This window comes from Crotalus tigris, unplaced genomic scaffold (genome assembly GCF_016545835.1).
Source record: "Crotalus tigris isolate CLP2741 ecotype Arizona unplaced genomic scaffold, ASM1654583v1 scf7180000018818.712119, whole genome shotgun sequence".
In the NCBI taxonomy this organism is placed as follows: Eukaryota; Metazoa; Chordata; class Lepidosauria; order Squamata; family Viperidae; genus Crotalus; species Crotalus tigris.
The window spans coordinates 149,203-175,465 of record NW_024097211.1 but is presented as its reverse complement, the minus strand read 5'-3'; the positions used below and the strand labels follow the sequence as shown (position 1 = coordinate 175,465).

At 35.2% G+C, this 26,263-nt stretch overlaps 1 protein-coding gene across 21 annotated transcripts in view; it reads right to left on the bottom strand.

Moving 5' to 3' along the window:
* The window catches only part of SYNE1 (spectrin repeat containing nuclear envelope protein 1), a 306,096-nt gene that overhangs the window by 144,892 nt on the left and 134,941 nt on the right, over positions 1-26,263 (bottom strand). For 20 of the 21 annotated variants that reach the window (XM_039356302.1, XM_039356310.1, XM_039356316.1 and 17 more), the window contains 18 exons: positions 25,469-25,651; positions 23,814-23,957; positions 22,910-23,065; positions 21,462-21,626; positions 19,778-19,950; positions 18,910-19,063; positions 16,844-16,987; positions 16,319-16,483; positions 14,090-14,407; positions 12,757-12,912; positions 10,552-10,722; positions 6,622-6,948; positions 5,608-5,760; positions 5,087-5,254; positions 3,988-4,164; positions 3,170-3,316; positions 1,590-1,715; positions 720-896 (listed from right to left, as the gene is read on the bottom strand). In XM_039356302.1, coding sequence (XP_039212236.1) covers positions 720-896; positions 1,590-1,715; positions 3,170-3,316; positions 3,988-4,164; positions 5,087-5,254; positions 5,608-5,760; positions 6,622-6,948; positions 10,552-10,722; positions 12,757-12,912; positions 14,090-14,407; positions 16,319-16,483; positions 16,844-16,987; positions 18,910-19,063; positions 19,778-19,950; positions 21,462-21,626; positions 22,910-23,065; positions 23,814-23,957; positions 25,469-25,651 — 3,204 coding nt within the window. The remainder of the gene's footprint in view (positions 1-719; positions 897-1,589; positions 1,716-3,169; positions 3,317-3,987; positions 4,165-5,086; positions 5,255-5,607; positions 5,761-6,621; positions 6,949-10,551; positions 10,723-12,756; positions 12,913-14,089; positions 14,408-16,318; positions 16,484-16,843; positions 16,988-18,909; positions 19,064-19,777; positions 19,951-21,461; positions 21,627-22,909; positions 23,066-23,813; positions 23,958-25,468; positions 25,652-26,263) is intronic. The other variant, XM_039356317.1, reaches the window with a different exon arrangement.

Below are 26,263 nucleotides of genomic sequence, written 5' to 3'. Positions count from 1 at the left end.
CTGTCATAGTCCTGGAGCTGTCAAACTACAGCTTGTAGACCAAATCTGTCCCACCATCTGCTTTGGTATGGTCTGCGAACTAAGAGTGGGTGGGTAGATAAGCAGGTCATCACCATGCCAAAACGTTAGCTGAGCTCAAGGGCAAGGATGGGGCTGAGGACTGGAGCAACTTGGGTGATGGCAAGTCTGTCAGTGGCCTCCTTGCAGCTGCTTGGCACCATCCAATGACTGTCACACTCCTTGGACTGCAGACTTGGAGATCTGTACATCTGTGGATCCAGCCCTTTACCGCAGGGGTCCCAGTGGTGGGATTCAGCCAGTTCTCACTGATTCGGCAGAATCGATGTCTAATTTTTTGGGGGGAGTTGGCGAACCGGTTATGATAAATCTGTTTTCTGAAACACGTTTGGTTTTCATTCAACTTCCTTCCAGGCGGGGGGGAAAAAATCCTCCCCAAAAGTCCAAAAAAGGAGTGTCGGAAACCAAACACATGTGGCACCTTCAATGAATTTGATGAATTGTAAGAAAAGTGTCTTGGTTTCTGAAGTGCAGCAATTTTGCTGCAGTTCATTAAAGCAGTGGCCTTTTTCAGGTTTCTATCTGAACTTTTAAAAAGTTACTAATGGTTAATTTTCCATTGTCACAAGGAGGCCAGAAAATTTCAGAAATAAATTATCAATTATGTATTTCTGGTTAATAAAATAAGAGATGCTCCTTACCTGCACCTGTAAAACCATATTGTGAGCAATATTTAATTCTAGCTCTGCTCCCCGTCTCTTCATATTCTGCAGTTGCTGTTCTGCGTCCTGGAAATATATCCTAAGTTCCTCTTTCATTTGCGTTATTTCTTCCCATCCCTGAGCAAGATACTGGGAGTTCATTATCCTATCTTCAATCTGGAAAATGTAGGGAGGAATAATGGAAATATTTTAATGTAATTAATTTGGAGCTGTCTTAGATGTACACAATCCATTTATGTAGGTCAGGAGATTTACATTAGAAAGTAGGGGGGGACAATCTATAAGAATGGAAGATAAATGGAGCACGCACAAGTCTCTAACGCTCATGTTATATGAATTCCATGCACATTATAACAGATGTAACCAGCCTTGTAACAATTATACTCCAATAAAAATTCAACTAGAATAACATATAAATTAATGTAGCATCCTTAAAAGTAAGATGAACCTCATCGTTAGGAAACAACAGATTTTTTTAAAAAAGAATTAAGCATAGCAAATGTGCTATTTGCTATTCATAGCACAGAATATCTTTGGATTCTGTTCTGAGTTATATTCTTTCCTCTTTCTTTATTATCTTTCATTCTGGAGTCTAAGGAAAAGACTTCTGCAAGCATGGCTATAAGCATATTTCTTAATTACGTAATTGGAGAGAAAGTAAGATTCAGTAATCACATGTCTAAGAAGAATGAGAGAACAGCTGCTACAATTTATCCCATACAATCTCCTTTGTTAATTGAAGTACAGTAGTCTTCTCTCCAAACCAATATTACCTAATATGAACCTGTAAAAAACATAATTACATGTCTAAGAAGAATTACAAAACAGCTGTTATAGTTTATCCCATACCGTTTGCTTTGCTTCTTGAAAATCTGTTGCTGCATTTTTTACTGTGCTGTCTGATAAATCATCAATGGAGCATAATAGATCCAAATAGGTATTTGTCTGCTCATGCAGGGCTCTAAAATGTTTAACCTAAAAAGAGTAAGGAAAGATTATCAACAAAAAAAAGATTTTCAAAGTCCCCTGAAAATGCTTTGAAAGTTATAAAGTATAGCAATATTGCTACTTTTTAAAAAATACTGAAAAATAACAAACTGTTACACATTTTTTCAGTAAATATTAATAAAGTAACACAAGGGACTCTGTATTGATTATGCATCTGCATTGTGCACAACATTAAAAATATGAATAGTTCAAATTACATTTAACTTCTAATTAAAGGTAACTTGGGTTTCCACAGATGTGTACATTGTATCGTATGTATCTTTCGATAGATTTGGCCAGCTGAGGTTTGAATCATTTATTGGCTTCACTGAAGAAAAAGGACAATTTCTACTTCTTACTGCAGAATTAAAAACAACAGTTTGACTGAGAAGAAGTAATGCACAATGGGACCATATCATATGTTTACCCTATTCACTGAGTTTGTTTGAGGAGGTTCATTTACATTTGACCTAAGATTGTCTTCTGGGAAAGCAGAGTTGATACTTCTAATGGCCATATCACTGGAATATACTCCCTATGTCCTTGTTGATATTTAAAAACTTTTTAAACAGAACCTACAGCTCAAATAAGTAGCCTTGGCTGTTGAAAAAAAACATAAGGTCAAACTTAATTTCTTGGATAGAAGATATTGGAAGAGTCCAGAACTGAAAGCTAGAATAGATAATGGGAAGGAAAGATGAAGGGAGAGGAGGTAGAGTGGAGTGGAGTGGGAAGGGGAAGAAGAAGGGGAAAGGGAAAGGAAAGGGGAAGGAGAGGAGAGGAGAGGAGAGGAGAGGAGAGAAGAGAAGAGAAGAGAAGAGAAGAGAAGAGAAGAGAAGAGAAGAGAAGAGAAGAGAAGAGAAGAGAAGAGAAGAGAAGAGAAGCCTTGAAAAGATGGGAGTGACAAAGCTCATTCATAGGACTGCCAAGATAACTAAATGGATGCATCCATGTGGTCATCTGTATTCAAATTTGACAGTGGAGTCATTTTATATTTTTCAGATAAACTAATGACTTTTGCCACTGGTGGCACAAAAGCTTAATACATAAATAAATGTTAGCAAACAGTACCGGTTCCCTCAGATTTTCCCCCAAGATCTTCTTTTCTGAAATAATTCTTTGTTTAATTCATTTTGGATTTTCAATATAGTTTTAATTTGCTTCTGGGCCAAAATATCAGGAGAACTACATTGTAACATTCTAGTCTTGATGATCCCAATGGGTTCTAGGTACACAAAGAAGAAGCATGGGAGCCACATGGACTCTTGGAAGAACAGACTGATTATTCCTTCTTTTCTATATAACAATGTGAGGTTAAAAGGGGAGGGGGGAAATTGAGATAAAATCCTTGAATTTTGTCTAATGACTCTATGACTAACTTATGGTGCCGTTTTGATGTATGAATTGTTTCAAGGAAATATTGCCATGTAGACTGCTGATACCTGCTTAACAGCATCTGCTGAACTGGAAGGTCGATGAGGATTGGACTTTAACTCTGGCCAAACTGTAGTAAGCCAAGCTTGGCACTGCTGAAGAGTATCCTGATGGTTAACATGTTTCTGGAGTTCATACTCCAAACTTTGATATAACTACAAGAAATAAGAATAAGAAATAAGAATTTTGTTAATATTAATGATTATTACTAACTGAAAATGGACCCTTGGCCAAAAATGTAGTCTAGCAGGTTAAACTGAGCTCTAGACTGGAGAAATAATTATACCTTTATAATGCTAATTAATATAAAATGAACATTTCCTACACATTATTCCACAATTTGTTTTGAAATATTTTACTTTTGTAAATATCTATGGAAATTCTCAGTCCTCCAGGTCATCGTTGTCCCAAAGATGCTTTTTCAAAAGGCAACTGAACTTTGTTTTTTCTTGAAGACTGAAGAAGCTTATTGGATGAGAAGGAAATGTCTTTATGAAAAAACAAAGTCCAGTTGCTTTTTCAAAAAGCACCTTTGGGACTGCTTTTGTAAATGTTTTAAGGTTTTTCCCGCAACTGTTATTAAATTCATTCTTCAGAAACTGTTAAGAAACCATCCTAGTATCTTACTTATTTTGAGCCAGGTTCTACCTGATTGCCACCACTTTATTCCTCTATCCCAAGGGCCTTCAAACTTGACCCTTTTATGACTTGTGGACTTGTGGAGTGGCTGAGGAATTCTGGGAGTTGAAGTCCACAAGTCATAAAAGGGCCAAGTTTGAAGACCCCTGCCCTATCCCCTGCTCAGTATTAAAAGATTGATGCTTACTTTTTGAGTTGTGCTACAGAGGGCTGAATAGCTATCTCTCGTTCCCTGCAGCTGGGTTTCTATGTTTTGTTTAAATTTTGCTTGGAGATGTTCTGCACACTCTTTGATTAAAGAATCTCCCTTGCTTTTAAGGATGTTCAGGCGATCTTCAAATCCTGCAATTTCTTCCATTGTTGCCTAAAACATTAAGATGTAGTCTTAAGTTACAAGACTGTCAGAATACTCTTAAATAACAGGAAAATAAATTACAATTGAATGTTAATGAAAAAATGCCTAACAATATGTTACAGGATGTGTTGGAGCAAAGACTGTAAAAGATATACTTAAATTTCTGCACAGAGCAGAGAATTTATACCTACAGTAAATGTCCTCTTCTTAGTTTACGATGCTATTTATATACTGACCAGTTAATTCTAAAAATATTATCAAGAAATTTAATTCATTTGTTCATTTTTGAAAGTTTTTTAAACACATGAGTAAGCATTTTTATGGTATATAATTTTAAAATATTTTACTTTAAAAAAATATTTGGCTTTATCTTTTTAAAAAATTACCAAGAGAACTTAATAGTTAGCAGGATATAAAATCTAATAAATTAAAACATTTCCTGCAATTTATGAGAAAAACCTGTATAAGATTATAGTCTACAAACGCAGGAAGCTGTATATAAGATCTTACATTATCAAGAAAAATATAGCATTATTTATGTATTACAAAGACTGCATGTAATGTTCACTGAAAATCATCTAATATTTGAGGAAGGTAGAGACTACTATCTTAAGTACAGAAACACTGAATACATATGGTTTCTACGTACACTATATATATAATATATATATATATATATTATATAATATACAGACAGTAATAAAAATAACTAATTATCAAAATCTTTATTTGATTTATTTAAATCTTTGTTACTTTGATTTTTTTTAAAAAGAAAGCTATTTATATAGGATATGTTTTCTATTTTCTTTTTACTGTTAATCTTTGAGAAAGTTTTTCAAAGAAAAGCTATGAATATTAGAAGACTAACAGTTCTTTACTTGATCTACAAACTATAGAAACCATCTCTTCTACTAAAGAGTTGTTGACCTACCTTATAACTGGCTAATTGTTGTGTTATCACTTCTAGATCACTGTTTTCCATGAATTCAGGAGTAATCAGCCTGCTGGACATTTGTAACAACCACTTTTCCACTTCCTGTAAGACACTATTATAGTCTTCATGTTGTTTTACTTTCTCTTCCAAGCTTGCAACCTGTATCTGCATTAACAGAAATCAGATACTTTTCAGTTGTTTCAAATGATAATAATCTCAGATCTTCATTCTGAAAAGTTCAACTGTCCAGTTTTCTTATTCATCAGTATAAAAATCCTTTTTTTAATTTCATTTGTAAATTGCTATCTTGAATAATACATTTTATAGGATCATTGACTTATCTCTCAATACAAGAACAGGTTCAACACAATTTTAAGAGGTTCAAGAATTACACAGAAAACAGAACACTCTCCTCTAATGAATGAAATATAGCTAGATTAATGCAGATAATCCATAGTACAAACATAAATTTACTTTTAAGAAAAATGATTACTATTGTATTGCAGAAAACAATTTACCTTTGCTATATTGCAAAGCTCCTGGTATTCATTCTGAAGTTTTTGAATATTCTCAGCTACATTAGCATCACTGATCAATTCAAGAAGGCTTCCGCCTTTTTCCACAACAGATTTGATTAAAGGTTCATGGGATAGTATAGTCTGCTGCACTGTCTAAAATTAAAATCCAGTTAGAAATGTTTTTAAAAATACAATGTAAAAAAATAAATGCAGATGGAAAAATCACATTCTATTTATAGGACAGAACTCAACAAAATATATGATATCATCTTAAACAAATAACCTCATTTGAACTTTGCTCCTTTCATATTAACATGAAGGCGATTCTGATGCTGTTTTTTCTCATTTTATTTTTACCCCCCCACACACACGTATATGTATACATGAAAAGTAAACAAAGGGAAAAGGGAAAAACTTTATTAATCTCCACTTTTTAAACAAACAAAAGAGTTATGGTGCCATAGTTGCTAGAATGCAGTACTGCAGGCTAACTCTGCTCATATTGCCAGGAGTTCAATTCCCTCGATCCTGATCAGCTCAAGATTGACTCAGCCTTTCATTCTTCCAAGATCAATAAAATTGTTGGAGTAATATGCTGTTTCTGTAAACCGCTTAGAGAAGACTGTAAAGCAGTATATAATGACTGTGAAGCGGTATATAAATTTAAGTGCTATTGCTATTAGGACAAGAGTTTAATATGATTATTCACAATGTGAAGATCAGTCAGGAAAAAGAAATCTCACTAACCAGCATTACAAAAACAGGAACACTGGAAAGTGTTTGTTGGATCACATTGCATGACTGCTGCATGATGGCAGCTTAGGGAGGGAGGACCACTGAAATTTTGTGATGATCTGCTCATTTAATGATTATACTGATGATCCTATGTCTTTAGGATCGGTATTTAATAAGAAAGCATCAGTCAAATTTAGGTTGTCAACTGGATATCTGAAAATATCTACTGAGAATATTTTAATAATTAGGTTTCGTTTTGTGAGACAACAGTATATTTACCTTGTATTTTGATAACTGTGCCTTCTTCTCATATAATTCCATTTTGGGATCCACTGTATTGTGCAGTATGATTTGATAATCTGTTAGCCACTGTGTCTGTACTTTATACTTATCTAAAAATTCCTTTGTTAAGTGGAGACATTTCTCTAAGGTTGTACATTCCTTTCTGATAGAACAAGTCATTTCATCAAGTTGTTCTACATAATCACTGATTTGTTTCTTTAGTTGTTCAGCTTCATTTTCCTCAATATACTTAATAGCTCTCTCTCCCTTCTCACGGGCAGATTTGAGCAAACTATGGCCAACATCCATGTCACTCATGAGATCCTGTGAACAAAAAATGTACAATATTTAAAATTAAAATAAATCAAAGATATTCTACTGCTAAATATTGGTTCACTTGATCACATTTTGACTTACTTACCTGAATTCAAACAGGATTTGTGATCATGCAGAGAGCACTTCAAAATCTCTCTGAGGCATGAGCATCAACCAGGAAGATGTAAATTATAACATTTTGTCAAAATCAGGAAATAATTTAATTAAATAATTTAAAGAATTTAAGCCAACAAGATTATAGTTGGCTTAAAGAGGACATTACTTAATATTTAATCCGACTTGTATTTGGCCACAGAGTTGGCAGCTCTTAATTAAGTTTACGTGTGAGTAAAAGTGATATAGTAACAAGACATCGTTATTTTTGTTTTCATTTCTAAATTTTGTTCCAAACAATGTGTATTTATTATTTGCTGAAGCTTTCTATATATCCCTCTTACATATTATTGATATAATTCCAATTATGTCCCCCCATATATTATCATCAAAAAACAATATTTTGAAGTTACATAGCATATAATTTTAATAAATAAAAAATAAATAAAATAAATTTAACTAGCAATTTACACATCAGTATTTACACATCTGTATTTCTATAATAATTTAATTATTGCACATAAATGCTTATCATGGATGCCACTCAAGAAAAAAAAAAACTAAACTGAAAATTATGGAAAGATATACAAGCTTTCAGGAAAATGCCATCTCATCTTTTGTCAGTATTTCAAATTCTAAAACATTCTGTTACTGAAACACATCTTTCAAATAGTATCCCAAAATTCTTGCTATAGCTCAGTAATTCCTCAACTTTATTAACATTTCTTTGAATTTCTTCTTTGAATAAAAAGCAGTGTTAAAAAACAATCTGCCAAATACATAAGGATCAAACGGGTTTTATAACTGGAAGGTACATGAAGAATAATGTCAAATTATTAATTTATTAGAATATTTAGATAAAAATAATCAAGTTCCCGCAGGATTGATATTTCTTGATGCTGAAAAAGCTTTTGATCAATTGAATTGGCAATTTATGTTAAGATTAATTGAGAAAATGAACTTTGGAGAAAAAATCTTACAAGCTCTTGGTGTTATTTATCAAAAACAAACGGCACAACTCATTGTCAATGGGGGTTTATCAGAGGTTTTTACAATAGAAAAGGGGACTAGACAGGGATGTCCATTGTCACCACTACTGTTTGTTTTAACTTTGGAAATATTGTTGATTAAAATTCGAGAATCATAGGAAATAAAAGGAATAGAAGTTAATAAAAAAGAATATAAATTAAGAGCTTTTGCAGATGACTTAATGGTTACCCTGTCCCAACCTACTTACTCGGTAGTAGAGTTATTACAATTGATATACCAATATGGACGGATTTCGGGTTTTAAAATTAATAACAGCAAGACTAAAATATTACCCCAAAATATGACCAATTTGGATAAGCAGACTTTGGTCAAGTTGACAGATTTTGAGGTTGTTGATAAGGTAAAATATCTGGGGGTTACTTTATCTGTTTCTAATGCAAAATTGTACAAAAATAATTATGAAAGGTTGTGGGTCAGGATACAAAGAGACTTGAAAAATTGGGAGAAATTGCAATTATCTCTTTTGGGAAGAATTGCGGCGATCAAAATGAATGTTCTGCCAAAGTTCCTGTTTTTATTTCAAATGATACCCATTTTAAAGAATGAGATTAATTTAAATGAATGGCAGAAAGGTATCAAAAATTTATTTGGGCGGGGAAAAAACCAAGAGTAAAGCTTAAAATAATACAAGACATTCGTGAGAGAGGTGGACTCAAGGTACCGAATTTGAAATTATACTATGATGCGGTGGTTTTAATTAGTGATTGGGTTAATTTAACAAATGTAGAAATACTCCTCTTGGAGGGTTGGGATTTACTTTTTGGATGGCATGCCTACTTAATTTTTAATAAAAAAGTTGACAGGGTTTTTAAATCTCATATTATAAGGATTTCTTTATTTCGGGTTTGGAGGAAATATTATAGAAGTGATTTTAAAATCCCATTATGGGCTATACCTTGGCATGCGATAGAGGGGATAAGGAGAGGAGTCAAGATGGATGGTGTTTCTTACGCACAATTACTTAGATGGGATGGTAAAAATTGGCAGTTAAAATCTTTGGAAGATCTAGCACAAGAATAGGATAGATGGAAGTTAGATTGTAATGTGGGTTTACTTAGAGAAGATGAAAATTTTCTTAAACAAGTAAAAGACCAAAGACGAACTCATATTAAGAGAATTTATGGGGTGCTAGTAGAATTGGATTCAGAGGCAGAATTAATTAAAGAATGCATGATTAAATGGGCACAAAATTTTGGTGAACCAGTTCTACTAGATACCTGGGAAATTATTTGGGTGAGGAATGTCAAATTTACACAAGCCCAGAACTTAAGGGAGAATTTTTATAAAATATTTTACAGATGGCACCTTGATCCACAAAAAATGTCCCGTATGTATCCTGACTTACAGCCTAAATGTTGGAGATGTGGTTGTTTGGATGCTACTTACTATCATATTTGGTGGTCGTGTAAAAATATAAAAGCCTTTTGGATTAAGATATGGTGGAATATTCAAAGAATTTTTAGAAAGAGGGTAAAATTTACCCCACAATTGTTTTTGTTAGGTATTGTTACTGATTGTGATACTAAAGAGACCACATTGATGTTAAATTTAATTACAGCCGCAAGGCTGCTGGTAGGGCAATGTTGGAAGAAGGAATCTTTGCCTACTTTGCAAGAGTGGTTTCTTAAAGTTTCTTACCTGGCGGAAATGGCAAAGATTTCGGCTTTTTTGAAGGATCAATCGCAGGAGAAGTATTTTGCGGTATGGAAAAAATGGATAGATTTTATACAATATAAGTTGGATATTAAAAAATACTATTTAGTTTTTCAATAACTTATATTTAAAATTTAAAATATCTTATAGATTTTATTTCCTTTTTTTATTTTTATTTTTTATTCTTATTATATTTTCCTTTATCTTTTTTTTGTCTTTTCTTTATTCTTTTTTCTTTTAAGTATTATTTTTTTGGTATTTATGTTTTTATATATATATATATTATTGTTAATTATCTTATAGTTTGTTTAATTAATGTATTTAATATTTAGATTTATTCATGGTTTATATTTCTTTTTTTTTAAGATTATTTGAAGAAATTTTAATTAAGCCTATGTTCAGCTCTGGGAAGGTCGGGGGAGGGAATGGGAGAGTTGGGGAGGTTTGGGGGTTGGTTGTTTTGTTTTTTGTAAAATTTTAAAAAATTCAATAATAAAAAAAAAAACAATCTGCCAGCTATTTCAGTTTCTCTCTCCAGGCACTGTTGCTATTTCTTAGCAAAATGGCAAGCTCCAAAGCTCATTCTTAATTGCATTTCATTCTCTAAAATAGCTCTATAAATCCAGTATTTCTATAAATAATGCAAAAGTAATTTTCTAACATAGGTAGTTTGAAATCCACTGTTCATAGATTTCTATAGCCCTGTAGTGTTGCAGTCATGATATAAATATTACTTTTATAGATATTATAAATATTTATATTAGGTATGCAGTGACAAATTTCAACTGAGTTTACCTCAAGTTTCTTCATTTTTTTCTCCATTAATGCTCTGTCTGCTACATCACATTTTGTCACAACATTTCTGAATTTCCTAAGGATAGCTTCAGACCAGTCTTTGTAAACCCTGAAAGCTAGTTCAGATTCTTCCAAACTTCGAATTTCTTCTTCCAGGAATTTTATTTGTTCCTGCAAGCAGATGAGAAGTGAGACATATTTTATATTCATCCATTCCTAGATAATCACACCTCTATTAAACCTGAAAAAATTTGTATTTATCAATGAAATGCAGTATACAATTGGGAAATCAACTGCTGTTATTAGATCATTCTTAATACAAACAAGACAATTCTTATGGAATTAGTTGTCTTAATTCACTCAGGCCACCTACTCTGTTTTACAAGGCAGAATTCTACCTTGTTTATGCTGACAACTCAATGTCCCTTCATTGTTTATGTATGTAAAAATGCCTCATATGCTGACAGGCTAATTGAACTATTCTTTGATACTAAGATAACATTGTCTTGTCCCAATATTGCAAACCCTTCTGGTCTGGCGTAGATAGATGATCAAGGAAAGCTTATGGATGCAGAGATCTGTACATGCTTCCACTCACAGGGGATTCCCTTGTCACACAACACAACATATATGCAAGTAGTATTAATTTCTATGCTCAAAAATCTATTCTCAGCGGGTTAATTCCAGGGTTAGGGCCAGATAAATGTACAATGAAGATCAGCTACCAATGTGGTGGGATTCAGCCAGTTTGCACCGGTTCAGTAGAACCAGTAGCTGAATTTTGTTGAGTTCAGAGAACCAGCTGAACCCATGTTGCTTCTGGAAGTCCGTTCTAGGAGGTCTGGAGGTCTCCCAGGCCTAGAACGGCCCCCTGGAAATGCACTGTTGTCACTTCCGGAAGTCCATTCTAGGCCTGATGAAGGCCTCCCAGGTCTAGAATGGCCCGTCGGAATTGTGTTGATATCACTTCCGGAACTCTGTTCTAGGCCTTGGAGGCCTCCCAGGCCTAGAACAGCCAACAGAAAATGCATTAATGTCACTTCCGGAAGTCCATTCTAGGCCTCGGAGGTCCAGGCCTGCATCCACACAGAGAACTGGATGTTAAGGCATTTGAATCCCATCACTGAAGGAGTCCCTTTCATATATAGTTACATTTTAAGTCTTGAAATAATTTGTAACAATGAACTCACAGATGCTATAAGAATTAATCTGATTTCCTCAGAAAACACTGATTATTTTTAATCACCATTTCTACAGATAATCCTCAACTTACGACCACAACTGAGCCCAAAATTTCTTCGCTAAGCAAGGCAGTTGTTAAGTAAATTGTGTCCCATTTTATGACATTTCTTGCCACATTTGTTAAGTACATCATTGCAGTAGTTAAATTAGTAACCTAGTTATTAAGTGAATCTGTTTTTCCCGTTGACCTTGCTTGTAAAAAGGTCGCAAAAGGTGATCACATGATCTCAGGACATTGTAACCTTCATAAACAGAAGTCAGCGGTCAAGCATCTGAATTTTGATCACCTGACCACGAGATGCTGCAATGGTCGTAAATGTGAAAAATAGCCAAAAATAAGTCACTTTTTTGAGTGTCATTGTAACTTTGAGAGGTCACTAAATGAACTGTTGTAAGTCGAGGACTACCTTTATTTCCTGAATTGTCACTTCTTATGTAAGAATAATTAGAACTCTCGCCTTAGAACATGAGTTGTAAAATAGATGTAAATTATAAAGGCTGATTGAGAGCAGTACAGCGAAACATAAATGACTGAAACTAATTTTAGCCTAACTTTCCAGCTGAATATATTAATAGCTGGTGAGTGATCCTTAATAGTAATATTTAGCTGTATAATTAAATCTTCAGACATACAGAGATAAGAGAAGCAGAATGCCTAGCCCAGGGGTTTGCCACCTTGACAACTTTAAGACTTGTGGATGGTTGGCTAGTCCAGGAGTCTTGCCACCTTGACAACTTTAAGACTTGTGGACTTCAGCTCCCAGAATTCCTCAGACAGCTGCTGGCTGAGGAATTCTGGGAGCTGAAGTCCACAAGTCTTAAAGTTGTCAAGGTGGCAGACTCCTGGACTAGCCACTCATTCCTAAAAATGAAGCACTTAGAAGTATATCTAAAAAAAAAAAAATCAATGAATCTTTTCCAATTAGTATTACTTAATGTTTTCAGAACATTTTCATTATTTACCAGGACATGAAGAACAAGAGTTTGGTATCGAGAAGCAAGTTGGATTGCTTGTCTTCCCATCCTACTGGAAGTACGAATTTCCTCCAGGAAATGCTGCGCCAACAAACCGACTTCTTCAACTTCATTTTTATAGACTGTTATTTCTTCGTGCCAATTCTGAAATAAAGAAATACTTTAAAAATATTTCAGAAATGATATAAATGCAATTTATAGGACTCTTAAAAGTAACAAAAACATGGAAACATGAATCTCAATTTATAAAATGAAGAACTATAAGCTCATGGTTTTAATTTACAGAATATTTATAGACTATGTTGCACACACATGTTACAGAAAAATGGAAACAGACAACACTCTTTTTAGTTGTTAAAATTAGAAGTTGGTGAAGCAGAATCTTGTTGCTACATAGGTGGAACTAAATACGTTTTAATGAAGGTGCTTTTCTTGTTTTATTTTCCATTAGCTTTTCATATATCAGTCAGATCTCACAGGTAAATCCAGAAGGCCTATTCTGTCGACAATATTCCCTTTGTTCTCAAATATTCAATTCATACAAATATTCATACAAATTCCCTTTCTTCTTATACCCATAAGACTTTTATACAGCTGATTCTATTGCTTTTTAATGTTTCCAGTTCTTCCCATCAACACAACCCATTTATCTCTCTATACTTTGATCCTATATTAAAAGATACATGATTAATCTGACTTGCTGTAAAGAAAAGACCAAACTGCATTATATGGGTACCTTGATGCAAACTAAACTAATCAACATTTGTCAAATTAAAAGAAAATTTCTTTTTTTTGTTTTGTTTTTAGCAATTTGAATTTTGAGACACAGTTTTTCTATATAAAGATTCTTTTATACAAACTGCAAAAAAAATCAGTAGAAACATTCTGTTGTGGCAATGAGAAAGGAAAACAGTATGTTTGGAAAAAGGAAAAAAGAATGCAAAAATTCAGTTTCTATTATTTCCCCAAAACAAATACTTTAAAAATAGAGTGGGAGCCCTTATTCCCAATATCTGTATGCTTAATATAGCGGTAGACTAAAGAGTCAACAAGGTGGATCAAAACTGAAGTGTACACTTAATACAGTCAAGCTTAATATTTCCTTCCTTCCTTCCTTCCCTCCCCTTCCTACCTCTCTCCTTCCCTCCATCCAAAATGTATCTCCATATCGTATACTGTATAAATAGATGATCTACGCTCATAGCAAACATATAACAACACAGATTGAAATGAATGTCAGCTTTCAGTTGTATGAATGATCAATGACTGCAATAAACTGAAAGACAAATTAGTTGTATTCATGCTTGTATAATTTCATCACCTTCAGCTGCTGAAGCTGGATTTCCTTTGTGGCTCGGTCAGATTGCCGGCTAGTCCTGATATTAACTTTCTTCTCCAGAGTTTTGAGCCATTGATCCATCTTCAAAAATTTGTTCTCCATCAGTTTTAGTCTGCTTAAGGTAGTATTCAGCTGTATCCTAATGTCAGAAAGACTGTGTTGGTAGACTGTCCAATCTTGACGGAGAGACTCCAATACTCTTTCTTCCAACTGGGGTGCACCCCATGGGATTATTTCTTCTCTAGCATGGAGTGTTGCATTAAGCAATGCTTGTCCTTCGGCACAATGTACCTGTAATTCCTGAAATGCAAAAGTACAAAATCAGAATTTTGTACTAAATTTAAGATAAAATTGAGGGGTCCTTAGTGATCTCTGGGCTTGCTTGTTTTCTTGCAGATGTTTCATTACCCAAACTAGGTAACGTTATCATTGCTAATAAGGAGTGCTGTTTGCCTGGCTAGCACTGCTTACTAGCACTAATGACATTACCTAGTTTGGGTAATGAAATGTCTGCAAGAAAACAAGCAAGCCCAGAGAGTTCACTCTGGGCGTCATGGCGACACGGATGAAAGAAACTGGAGCTCCAGTTTCCTAGTCTGATTTTGCTTCGTCTGGAGACCCAAAGAGGTCATAAAGTCATCCTGGAGAGGCAACGAGGAGGAACGGAAACCTTGGGAGTTCGGAGCCAACAGCGGTTGGCCCAAACAGACCGAGGAAATTCTTCAAACAGTTGGGAGAAAGGCTGCCAGAAAGTACGCAGACAGTCCAAGCCAGACAGCTGGGGAAGAAATGAAGAGCCATAGCAGCACCACCGAACAGCTGACTGCAACAACCTGTTTGATCTGGGTGAGATTCTTCTTTATTTCTCTTCCCTATAGACTTTTAAAATATAATTCCCTGAATTGGATAACTTTTAAAAGTAAAAAATCCCAGGAAGACTTGGGAAGAAGAGAGCTAAAAGGGGCGAGAAATCTGGAATGGGGAAATGAAATTAAGGAATATAAAAAATATGCAGACAAGATTCGAGACTGATTGAAAAGAAAAAAATGATAATCTGTTGTTGGCTATTTTTTTTTCATTTGGGAAGATTTTTTTGTTGTGAAAGAGCATTTTAAATAAAAGTTTTACTATTGGATAGAGACACTATGATGAGGACATCTAGTGGTGAAGGAAGACACTATAATAATACAGAAAAAATCAGAAGAGTGATGACCTTGAAACAACACCTGTGCTAAACAAAGAACATCTTGTGTTTCTATAAAAGAAAAAACAAAGATTTTTTTTAACTACATCTTTCAGCTTTAGATACAACTATTATAGAAACTATTTAGAGACAGGTTTTTTTCTTTTCTTTTTTTCTTTTTTCTCTCTAGTATTTTTGAACTGACAGAAATATTTGGATTAGACCAGTGGTTCTCAACCTTTCTAATGCCATGACCCCATAAAACAGTTCCCCATGTTGTGGTGACCCCCAAGTGGGTGTGGCCACCAATAAGAGGGAGTAGGACAGCTAGGGAAAAGGGAAAAAAATGGCGGACTGCGTTGTTTGGCGACCCCCGTGAAATGGTCGTTTGACCCCAAATGGGGTCCCGACCCACAGGTTGAGAACCACTGGATTAGACTTATGCAGTTGGTGTTTTTTATTTTGCTGGATTACAACTTAAAGTAATTGGCTTTTTAAAACAAAAAACAAAAAAAAACCCTTGGATTAGCCTAAAGCAGTTGGCTCCCTTCTAAACCTGGATTGTAGCCTAAAGCAGTTGGCTTCTTTTTAAATTTGGATTATAAACAATTATAAAATTGTTTCTGTGAATCTCTAAACATATGCTTATTATTTACAAATAATTTTCAAACCATGCACAGCCCTAGTATCAGAATTTTGCATAATATACCCAACTAATGCAAAATAGTAGTTTTTATTTGTAAGCTCAAATGGCTGATTGGTGCTTAATTTGGAAGCAATATGAATTTGTTCAGAATATGATAATGGGTTTTTTGTATGCTCTAGACAAATTTAAAACATTAAAAGACAGCCTTACAAAGACAAACAAGTTTGCAGAATGTTGCCTTAGCAGTTGATATTAATACTGAAACAAGACATATCTGAAAAATAGAATCTAATGCCTGCTCCAAGTTGATTGGAGTTTAGAAAACAAAGGATAAACTGCAAGATAATTATTACTAGGACAAAACATAGTTTTAAAATTCTACCTGGAGTTCTTGGAGTGTTGCTTCGTATCTCTCTGTATCACCTTCAAGATGTGATAAACAGTTGAGCTTTTCCTGTTCTTTTTCCAACCATACTTCAAAGGCCTTCAAATTCTTTTGGTACTCTTGATGCAACTGCACGTATTCTTCAGCTTTAGTTATTGTTTCCTATTGTTATCAGAAATATCCCATTATGGTGTAAGTCAACAGGCTTTCCTGACACTGACCAAGTGCTGTACATAATGGTGGAATTTTATTTCTGTACTGCTTCTCATGTGCTTAAATAAACCAGTGATTAATAAATCAAATAGCTAAGAGATTAATATGCCAATCTTAGTACTTAATTTATCAAGTTAACTGACACTATTAATAAAAATGATGCCTTTAACTAAAAGAAACACAGTCAAAATACACACATGGACACAAACATTCAAATACTATGAAAGTTGTGGGCCAAGAAACAAAGGCATTTCTCTAAACAATTATATTGAAGGAGAATAAACATAGTATTGTAAAATGTAGTGATACCATTATTCTGTCTTTGAGAAGCTGGTATCTCTCATGAAGATCTTGCAGTTCAAGCTGAGTGACATAATGCTCAGTCATGCCCATGCTTTTGACTTCAATAGCTTCCAGCAGTGTACTGTGACTAAATATTTCTTCCTTAAGTAACTGTAGAGGACAAATATCAATTTAACCACCTAAAATAATATGTAAACAATATATAATCAAGTCCTAACTACAGGAAACAAAAGGACTCACTTTGCCAGGGTCAAAACCCAATAAGACTTTGCCTACAATCCTGTTATCATAAAGGAAAAAAAGGAGGCTAAATAGTAAATGTAGTAATTGTGGTTTTTCTGGAGTCAATCCAAAGCAAAATTCAAAACAACAGTTAACAGTCTGGATTGTGAATTAACTGCACTGACCATGAAGAACTCAGAACTTGTGCAAAACAAAACATGGAAGATTTCTAGATCTCTAGAAAGGAACAGCATGTAACAAACATGCACTTAATCATACAGAATATTGCTTGGCCCAAGTTTGAAATGGAACGTATGGTGAAGGACCATCCTCTGTTCCTATACTTTTTGACACCTTTTTCAGTTGCACGGTTAAGTATTTAAATATTTGAATAAAAAAATCAAATATTTAAAACCTTGCAGCTATCAGCTTTCCTATATATTGCCATTATTTTATCTGTGAACTGCTGAGGATCCTAGGGATTTGTTGATTAAACAATAAGGAGAAGTAAAAATGAATTTAAGTTCTATTCTGAAGATACACATGAAATCAGAACACAGATAAACATTAAGTTTTTAAAGTCTTTTTAATAGATGTTTAAATTAAGGAAAATACATGGTTTTCAACAGTTGAGAAATAGACTGTAGCATACTAAGAGAAAGCAGCTCCTTAGAGAATATAGTATTTCTCATTCTGCAGGGGAATTTGTATTGTATTGTATTGTGTTGTATTGTATTTAGCAATAGCACTTAGACTTATATACCACTTCATAGTGCTTTACAGCCCTCTCTAAGCAGTTTACAGAGTCAGCATATTGCCCCTAACAATCTGGGTCCTCATCTTACTGACCTCAGAAAGATGGAGGCTGAGTCAACTTTGAGCCACTCAGAATCCAACTCCTGGAGTGAGCAGTGAGTTAGCCTGCAATACTGCATTCTGACCACTGTGCCACCACACCTCGGTATTTCCATCTTTATTAATTTTTTATAAATAATTCAAACTGGCACACATACCTAATATTTTTTCCTTCTCCTATTTTGTCCATAACAACCAACCTGTGTGAGGGATTAGGCTGAGAGAAAGTGACTGGGCCAAAGTCACCTGGCTGGCTTTCATGGCTAAGGCAGGATTTGAGCTTATAGTGCAATAAATTAAACTTTATTGTCATTGTATGTGTATACACAGTGTACACATACAACAAAATTTACTTGACACCAAAGACCAGGTCCCACACACATAATTCCCAAACACATTCCCACCCACCACAAGTCCCCACCTCTAAAACCACCCAAACATCCACACAACAGACCAAGTAATACTATCCAACAGTTCACTGATGGTGGCCCTTTAGTTCATTGTTGAGTGCAATTACAGCTCTGGGATAAAAACTATTCAGAAAACATGTGGTCCAAGTTTTAATTATTCTGTATCTTCTGCCAGAAGGCAACAGTCCAAAAAGATTGTAAGCAGGATGGGAAGAGTCCCTGAGAATGTTATACAACTTCCTCAAACAACGAGATGTTGTCCAGGGCTGGTAGCTGAAATCTGATAATATTCTGGGCAGTTTTAATGATTCTCTGTAGAGCTTTTTTGTCCACTACAGAGCTACTTCCATACCATGCAAGAATGCCGTATGTCAGGACACTCTCAATGGTGCTGTGATAGTAGGACAGAAGTAGATGCTGAGATAAATTTATCTTCCTGAGCATTCTGAGGAAGTACAGCCTCTTCTGTGCCTTCTTCACAAGCATGTTAGCATTCATAGTTTTTGCTTTCTAGCCTGGTGTCTTAACCACTACAGCAGCTCTACTACTGCAATTATATTTTTTTAGGATAGACTTTCTACAAACCTTAGATTTGCTGAGTGAAGATTTTTTTCCCCTCAGTTCAGAATACTGTCTTTCTGAGGCATTCATAATTGCTTCTACTTTATCCATCCAACTAGTAAACTGCTGAACATCATCCTGGTAGCTTGTCCACTTGGAGAGAGCTCCTTCGAGCTGGCTGAAATGTTAAAAGTAATACACATACTTAGTTCTGTATCAGAATAATTCAGTAACCTAGTTCCAATTACATTATCAACAAATGGTGCCAATTATTTTATATACAGTATACCAAGAATACCTTGTGCATTATATAGGGATGCACAAGGAATTCATAAGAAGTACTTCACATTAAAGAACTATTTAAAGCAACTCTGCTATTTGCAAGGTTCTTAGGGTTATTTTGAAATAACCTCCCTGTCCTGGCTGTCTCTTATGTGTCTATACAAGCCTAGCTACATCACTTATCTGACATCCCCAAGTGTTTGGTCTTTTAATGAAATAGCAAAATCTGTGGAATTGGGAGAGATACCTAAAGAAATTATCATACACAACAAGAGGGAGAAATTTATACCTGATCTCTGATCAGCAACAATTGATTGTTGATATGTGTTGTTTGCCAATGTTTGAATTTGTATTTTTTTACAAAGAGAAAAGGAAAAAAAGAATCTAAAACAGCTGTTTCTCACCACTGCTTGGTGAAATTTTAATATTGTATTATGTTTCAACATAGCTGGCAAATAATTTGGGAGATATCTGAGAGGGTCTTGAGGAACCCACAGAGTCTTAGGATCATGCTTAAGAAACACTGATGTAGACTATTCTCTGTAATTTGTTATGTTGAGGTTTATGTTGTGCATTTTATAAATTCTTTCATACCCATGTTGTGTTTTACCTTTTGCAGTGGATACATGTAGACAAGAGGGAAGCCCAGGTGTCCTTCAGAGTTTTCAGCTGTTGTTCAATCACAGATGCTCCTTCTACTGACGTATTTTGTAAAACAGATTCTCCTCTTGTCACTACCATTTTCATTTGAATTTCTTTCTCTTGCTTTAATGAAAGGATTGCCTGAAAAGCAGAGAGAGCCTGTGTCTATTCTTATTGTGATCCTCTACCTTTTTCCAATTATTTATTTATGTATTTGTGTCCTGTCTTTGCTTATTTCTACAAATAACTCAAGGTGGCGAACATCTCTCTCCTATTTTCTCAAACATTTCCTCACTTTCCTTGCTCTCCACTCTTTTTTATGAGCTTTCCAAACAGTTTCTCCCTGTGTACATAATTTCAAATTTTTGGAATAGTTTACAGATGGCTTTTAAAAAATGTTGAGGAAAATATTATTAGCGCAAAAAAATTAACAAACTGTAGTTTTCAGAAAGAATATTTACAGTTTTCTGGAAACAAAGGAGTTTTTTTTAAAAAATCTGTCATGCTCACCGATACCTAATTGTTTCATCAATTAAGAAAGGATAATGAGACTCCTGTACAAAGCAGTATTTTTGTCAATTAAAAGTCTACTTCAATAGCCGTAACTACATGAGAAACCACATTAATCACTACAAAATATTGATCACCATAAAGCACTCTGCAATTTTAATATGGGAAGTAGAATTCAAACATTTAAATAAAACTAAAAGCATATAAGGAACGGCTGCTGGAATTGGGTATGTCTAGTTTAATGAAGAGAAGGATGAGGGGGGACATGATAGCAGTGTTCCAATAGCTCAGGGGCTGCCATAAAGAAGAGAAAGTCAAACTATTTTCCAAAGCACCTGAAGGCAGGACAAGAAGCAATGGATGGAAACTGATCAAGGAGAGAAGCAAGCTAGAACTAAGGAGAAATTTCATGACAGTTAGAAGAATTAATCAGTGGAACAACCTGCCTCCAGAAGCAGTGAATGCTCCAACACTGGAAGTTTAAGAAGAGACTGGACAATCATTTGTCCGAAATGGTATAGGATTTCCTGCCTGAGCAGGGGGTTGGTCTAGATGACCTCCGAGGTCCCTTCCAACTTTACTACTACTACTACTACCACTACTACTACTACTACTACTACTACTACTACTATTATTATTAAAAAATAAAAATTTACAAAAATACAGACCAGGTACATATTACTGAGAATTGATTGAGCCAGGACAAGGATGTAGGCCTGCTGGGGATTTACCTTTAGCAACTAGGAGATTATATACGTGGCTGTAGCAATACTGACCCCAAATCCCAATTGTTTGCAAACAAATAGTTTATTGAATAAGTTTCCAATTATTTCAACATTATACCCCTTAAATTGATTTTTTTTTTTTGCTAAAACCATTTAGTTACAGTAAGGTATATGGTATAAATAACCATCCAAGTAAATAAATAAAATGTATAATAGGTTAAGATCCTTAAAATCTACCACTCAACTACTGTATAGGAAATATATATTTTAATTTTTGGAAAGAATACATACGTAATTATATAATTTTATACAATCCATTTTACACTATTAGAAAGTATAATATAAATCATCATCATCATAAAAACATTTAGCATGTAACTCCTGATGTGTGTAGGATTCTTTGACATCTCATCTTACCTCAAGCTTTGCCATTCTATTATCAAGGGCGTTTTTGTCTGCCGTGGGGCAGCAGTAAGATTCAAGCACCTGAATTGTATCTGCCATCCAGTCCTGAAGCTCCTTTAATCCATGAGAAAACTGTTGGTGCTCTGCTACTATTCTGTCCATTCTGGAGACCTTTTCCTTAAATTCATACAGATGTTAACATTACCAACCATTCAGATAATCTATCATTCCACTAGAGTTGAGAAAAAATCAGAAAGGGAAATCTCAGAAAACTAAGTTCAGAATGCGTAAACGGGCAAAATTAACTGCCCCTTTTTTTTTTCCTCTTTTCTGTTCCTTCAGGATTCACATATCACTTACTGCAGGGAATCCAGAACTAAAATTTGCTTGGAACTAGAATACTGTACAAGTTTGTTATATCTAATGAACGTGGCTGGGTGATTCTTTTGATTATATTTTTTAAATCCTTCTTGTATTTATAAAAATCACATGTGGCAAGAAGTTATGGATCTCAGTACAGATAATATTTTTTAAAGTTACATATGTATTGAATACGCTTGCTAATTATATAGTATGCACATTTTATTTAGTTTGATATGGATTATTTATCAGGACTGCCCCACCTATGCCAGCAGAGTAGGAATGCTGCAGATCCCATTGGTCAAGGAATTCTAGCAGGTGGAGTCCAGGAGAAGAGCCTTCTCTACTGTGGCTCCGGCCCTTTGGAACATCTTGCCCCTCCCCCGGGGTGAGATCTGCCCCCACCGTCTTGACCTTCCATAAGTGCCTGAAACTGGCTCTGCCAGCTGGCCTGGGGCCCCAATGAGGAAGTATCATGCTAGTGAGTGTTGAACCACTAGCAGATCCCACATCCCTTCACCCGCGAATCCTCTCCTATATATATGGTTTTACTTCTTTTAATGTTGTAAGCTGCCCAGAGCTGACTCATGGTGAGATGGACGACAAACAAATTTAATAAATAAAATAAAATAAACTTAAATATGAACAGAATGGTAAACTGGTGACCCACCCAAGACCTCCATTTTATAAACATTTAGGAAAACATGCATTAAATGAGCAGTGCATTCTTCTTTCTTCTGCTGGTTAGGCCTTGGATTTATTAGTTTACAAATCCACAATATTACTTTCTCACAAAATGATACCTGTCTATATTCTGTTTCTTAATATATTTCTCTTTATATAGTAATCTTTTACAGGACTATTTAATATAACTCTTTAACATGCTCTAAATGTAAAGAAACAATCCAGTATCAGTAAAATACTGCTTGCTACATCTTTCTCTAACACCTCATGTCCCCTCTCGTTGGTATGGAACTAACAATCTTGCTTTCAACCATCTTGGTTTTAAAATACAGATAAAACCCATTTCATAAACAGATCTGCAGCATTTCAGAAGGCAGCCTTTTATTGTTTCATAAAAGCACATATAGGAGCATTACCTTTGTTAGGTTGCTCAGAGCAAGATAGAGAGATGATAGCTGAGAAACTCTGTGCACAAAGTTTTTGCTGGCAGCTTGTTCTTCCCAAAGCTGCTGAGCTTTTTCTTTTAATCTGTTGAGCTGAGGCTCATTACATTTTATTTCTTCAAGAAAAGACTGCAAAGCATAAGCACATATTTGTTTAGTATGAATGCGAAAAACAAAGCAAGCAGCAAGGAAGCTAGATGGATAGGCATCAGAAAAATTATGTTAATGGATTTGGACATGCTAAGCCTTTCCTAATGATCAGTTCGACATGTGGCAATGTGCAATTGTTTCTTCAGAAGGTTGAATAAATTACTTTCCTCAAAATAGTGCTTCAGTTTCAAGCAGTTTTTCAGTAATCTAATCACAATATTTGTTAATGAAAAGTGGAATAAAATGGTCATGACATAAACATATTAATCAAGGTTATAAATATTGTGTGAAGCCTAGTCTGTTGTTATTGATGAAATTTCTTTCTCTCACACACATGCTATTTTGAGTTCCATATTTAACACTGGGATTATAAAGTCAAGAAGTTGAAATTTAGGTTTCTCAAAGTGTTAAACATGAATAACACTTCTATGCTATTGCCTAGTCATTTTTTGAATATTTTGCTTTGCCAAGAGTAAGGAATTCCTTTTGCAGAATCAAATTAAATATCCCCTTGCAGCAATGAAGACAACATCAGCACTGGATTGAATAGTCTGGTGTTCAAAAAGATTTGAACTCTGAAATGAGATTTGCTAGATTCTCCCACAGCAGATAAAATGGTCTTTAGGCATATTTTCAACTGATCATATGAATCAGAACATATAACCTAAAGAAATTTATTGGTCAAAAATATGTTTAAATAAATGGAGCAATCTTATCTTAATATTACCTGTAATTTCTGATGTTCTCTCCTTTTAGTGGGAAGGTCACGCAGATTATTATTACTACTTTGCACCATTTCTTTGGTTTTATTCAACCAGTCTTGAAGAGGTTCAGCATTTGTTTCAAAGTGTTTCATCTGTACCTTTAAATTCTAGAAAAAAATCAGGGTAGGGAGCATTCATTACTAGTCCATAATTTTGGATAAAATATTTTCACTGTACAGTTCAGTATCCAGAAGTACTATTAGATCCAGATGAGATATTTCTTTGCTTAGACCAGGGGTGTTAAACTCAATTTTACTGAGGCCCGCATCAGCATTGCAGTTGCCCTCGGGGGTGGGGGGGGCAAGGTGGGTGCAATCTACTGGGTGGGCGTGGATGGAGTGGGTGTGGCCTACTGGGTGGGTATGGCCAGCTCTACATTGTTTGTGTCAAGGGTGCCTGTGGGGGCCTGGGCAGGAGTGGAACAGATCTGAGGATCTTTGGCAGAAAGGGGTGGGACCAGGGCAAGCGCCGAGGCATGGTCCATTTCTTCATTCCTCACAAAGGGTGACACCTCCCCAGCATGCACCCAGGGGGCGGGGCCAACGCGGCAGGGGCTGGTTCCTCGCTGTTTCTAGACGGCCTTGTGGAGCCAAGACTGAATGTGTTTCAGCATAGATGGCCACCACAAAATTGTACATTGGCTCCCGTCTAGCCTGGACAAGGTCCAAGGCAGCGGGGCCATTCTCTCATTGTTTCCAGGATGGCTTTGTGGGCCACATGAAACCACTTTGCGGGCCGCATCCAGCCCCCGGGCCTTGTGTTTGACATGTCTGGCTTAGACAAAGAGAACCAAAATTCTGTACTGGCTGGCCCAAACTATTGAAACAGAATATATGTCAGACTGTCTTTAAAGAATCCAGAATCTTTAGTTAATTAAAAGATAAATTGGCTTGCCAGACATATGGAACATATCATCTCAGTATTAATTGGTTATATGGCCTTCCAGTTCTTTTGAAATATAATACAAGTTTTGGTTACTAATCTTTAAAACACAATAAAGGTTTGGGATTTCAGTATGTGTCTGCTTGGCTTTAGTAATTGTACTCAGACATTCTTCTTTGCATTTTCTGAAATGTAATTATGTTAAAAGTGACCAACAACAAAATGGCTTTAAAAACTTTATAAAAAGTCTAGATAAAAGATAAGATCCATCATTTAGGCTTAACGTAGAATTAAGCGCAAGTATATTTAGAACAGTGGTTTTCAACCTTTTTAATGCCGTGACCCCCCAACCGGTCATAAGTCGAGGACTACTCAACCGGTCGTAAGTCGAGGACTATTCAACTGGCGCAGCACTGTTTGCAGAATGGGACTTTTGGCAGGCTCAGCAGGGCAGAGACAGCCTGGACAATTCCTATTGGCCTTTGAAAGCCAATAGAATTAGACTCTATTCAAGAGAGTCTATTCTATCGGCTTTCAAAAGCCAATAGAATAAAAGGGAGTAGCACAGCTAAGGAAAAGGGGGAAAAAATGGCGGACTGCGTTATTTGGCGACCCCCGTGAAATGGTCATTCGACCCCAAATGGGGTCCCAACCCACAGGTTGAGAACCACTGATTTAGAAGGAAAAGTCAAAAATTGTTTCAACTAATTGATTTCTGTTGTAACTGATCTCATACCTCTAAAGCTGTTTCCTTTTGATGCAGAGTGGAAATAAATTTCTTCCAGTCCTCTTTAGCTGAAGCAATTTTGATGTGAATGGATTTAACTTTTTCTTTAGGTAATATAGAACTTAACAGTTCTCCTTTGGACACCACTAAATTTAATTTATGTTGACCAGTCTCAGTTTCAGATAAGAATTCCTAAGCCAAAATACACACACATATAACTAATGATAAAAATAGCAAGCAAGATGTACAAACACAACATTTGCTAAACCCAACAAATAAAAAACTATAATTTATGCTGCTTGTGTACCCTTTTATATCTAAGATGTAGAAAGTTTCTCTCCAATTATTGAAAGCTGAAAGAACATCTAACATCTAATACTTTCCATCTAAAAAGTATTTTAGTTACGTTTTTTAAGCCAATGTTCTATCAGTAGAAACCTCCAGTCTGCTTAGTTCTCTTTACTGCATTCATTAATACACATACACAAAGACAGTTTGGTTGTATCACCGTGGCACAATATGAAAAAATGTTTTGGACTTCAAGGCCAACTCTTGTCCAGAGAACACTTCAAGGCTAGCTGAGAATGGGAAAAGACAGAATGCATATACTCTGTTCCTCCCATTTGTACATTTGTACTTTGTTCATATCCAAACATAAATAAATGCTGGGTCCTCAGTGGTTCTTCAAGTATCTATTTTGTAAGTTATTAATAATATTTTATCCCTGGTCCTTAAGTACTATTCTGAATAACCATGATTCTGTAAGTGTTGATTATATATAAAGGTAACTTTTCTATGTGCTTT